At 32.6% G+C, this 1,991-nt stretch overlaps 1 protein-coding gene across 1 annotated transcript in view; it reads right to left on the reverse strand.

Moving 5' to 3' along the window:
• LOC107090439 (catechol O-methyltransferase domain-containing protein 1-like) overlaps positions 1 to 1,573 on the reverse strand; it is a 5,111-nt gene extending 3,538 nt beyond the window's left edge. The window contains exons 1-2 of the mRNA XM_015383855.1: positions 1,519 to 1,573; positions 1,299 to 1,417 (exon numbers count right to left, since the gene is read on the reverse strand). Of these exons, the coding sequence (XP_015239341.1) occupies positions 1,299 to 1,417; positions 1,519 to 1,573 (174 nt within the window). The remainder of the gene's footprint in view (positions 1 to 1,298; positions 1,418 to 1,518) is intronic.
• Between the last annotated feature and the right edge of the window lie 418 nt (positions 1,574 to 1,991).

Consider the following 1,991-nt stretch of genomic DNA (forward strand, 5'->3'; position numbering starts at 1 on the left):
CTCAAGCTCGGGTTGTGATAGTTATATAAATCCTATAAAACAGAGCAATTCTGTAGTTGCAGTAAGGATCAGGTTGTAAAGGTTTAGATTTTTGCTTCACCAAAGTCAGCAACAGATTGATATGCTACTGTATCCATTTACTGCTTTAGTAACCAACATCTTCCTCTTCCTGTCTGTTGCATGGAGCATCTGACAGGTATCAACTGTTCCAAGTTGTCATATGTTGTGTTGTCAGAGTATTTTACTCTGTTGCCCTCCCTTTTTATGCTTCCAAGCTTTTGCATGCTGTGCTGGAGTTCCACTTCTAACCACATGAGGGTAGCAGAGAGTAAAAAAAAAAATATCTGAAGTGTCTGCAGAGCTAAAGTTTATGCGTTGTGTCGGCATTTTGGGCAAATAATCAAGAAATATTATATTTAGAGCACTTTAAAAAAAAATATATATATATTTTTTGTACTACTTTAGATCCTCAAATTCCAGCATCTTATTGTATCATTATTTTTGTAGAAATTAATTTAAGGTGCTTAAGAAATGTGAAGTGGAAAAAAATATTGTAACCAAGGTACCTAATTACGAAATTAGTCAATCATTTAACAGATGTACAGGTGAAAAAGAAATCAATAAAAGTTTAACACTGATCAAACAACAAGGGCTTGCATAATCAATCTCAACAGAGGGGTGTTAAATTATCCAATATGCAGAAGCTACAAAAAACAAAATAGAACACATTTAAATAATGGCATAACTATTAGTTCATAATGCTGTAATCCAAAACTGAATGGCTCCAACAAGAAGCTACCAGGAACCTAATCGTAGTTGCTGTTTAAGAGAAAATCAGAATAAAGTGAAAAAAACTGTTTGTTTTTTTTATCTTAGAATTTTATCTTCTAAACACAATCTTATATGCCCTCTTGTGCATATTAGATGTTTACTGAGCAGTTGTTATTATTTCAGTGCATGACACATTGCTTATAGCAAAGGGAGAAAAAAAATCAAAAGGACATTTTTACACAATCTTACTATCAGTCTTTTAAACAGGTAAACAATTGTTACTTAGTATTTAAGCATCCAGTTGGAAGTTTATTCATCTATTTTTAAACACACATTAGTTAATTACTTTTTTCACATTTTATTAGAAAAAAATTGCAGCCCAGTAGTCCACCTGCAGTATTTGTTCCCTTATAAAACATGATCTTTTATTTAACAGTGTTATGATTAAGACATTTTATTATCAGAGAGTTCTACTTAGTAAAATATATCAAAACCCAGAATGTTATGGGTTGTTTTTTCTTCCTTACCAGTCTGAGTTTGGTGAGGACTGAATGCTCCCTCAGGGAGTTGTTAACTACATATTGCAGCACCAGGTTATCTCTTCCTCCACTGTGGCTTTTTCCAACGAAGGCAGACTTTCCTATGCCTGATCAGGCAAAAAAAACAAACAAAAAAGAAACAGCTCAAATAAACATAATTGAAGCACTTTTCAAAGATTTCATGCTTTGTAATCCAAATCTTTGCTACCTGTTAATACAACTGCAAATCCAATGCAGACCATTATCTTGATGTCTGCAGCCATTCTGCTCTGCTGTCCAGGTTTTGTGTTTAAAGTTATCAAACAGGTTGTGCTTTACTTCGCTCTCAGTGTCGTTGCTTTTTGGACAGTGCCATCTGTGTTTGCTCTGGTTAACCTTTTAAAGAGAAGGCCAAACTTATTGATTAAAAAAAAAAATGTTTAACAAGCTCTTTTAAGAGAAAAGCACTAGACTTTTTCATTTGATCCATTTTATTTACTTGTTCAAATCCAAAATTGTGAAATATTGCATAAATATTACATTTAGACTGGCATCTTTGGTTGAGCTTTTTGTTTGTCATACATTTGAAGGTAAAAATTAAACTAGGCTTCACAGTACTTAATATATAGTTTTTAAGTTTTTTTGTCAAATGTGGGTAAAATGAAAACCCTTTAATCAGTCCTTAAAATTGATAAATTTATC

The sequence above is a fragment of the Cyprinodon variegatus genome, unplaced genomic scaffold (genome assembly GCF_000732505.1).
Source record: "Cyprinodon variegatus isolate N-32 unplaced genomic scaffold, C_variegatus-1.0 Scaffold1, whole genome shotgun sequence".
In the NCBI taxonomy this organism is placed as follows: domain Eukaryota; kingdom Metazoa; phylum Chordata; class Actinopteri; order Cyprinodontiformes; family Cyprinodontidae; genus Cyprinodon; species Cyprinodon variegatus.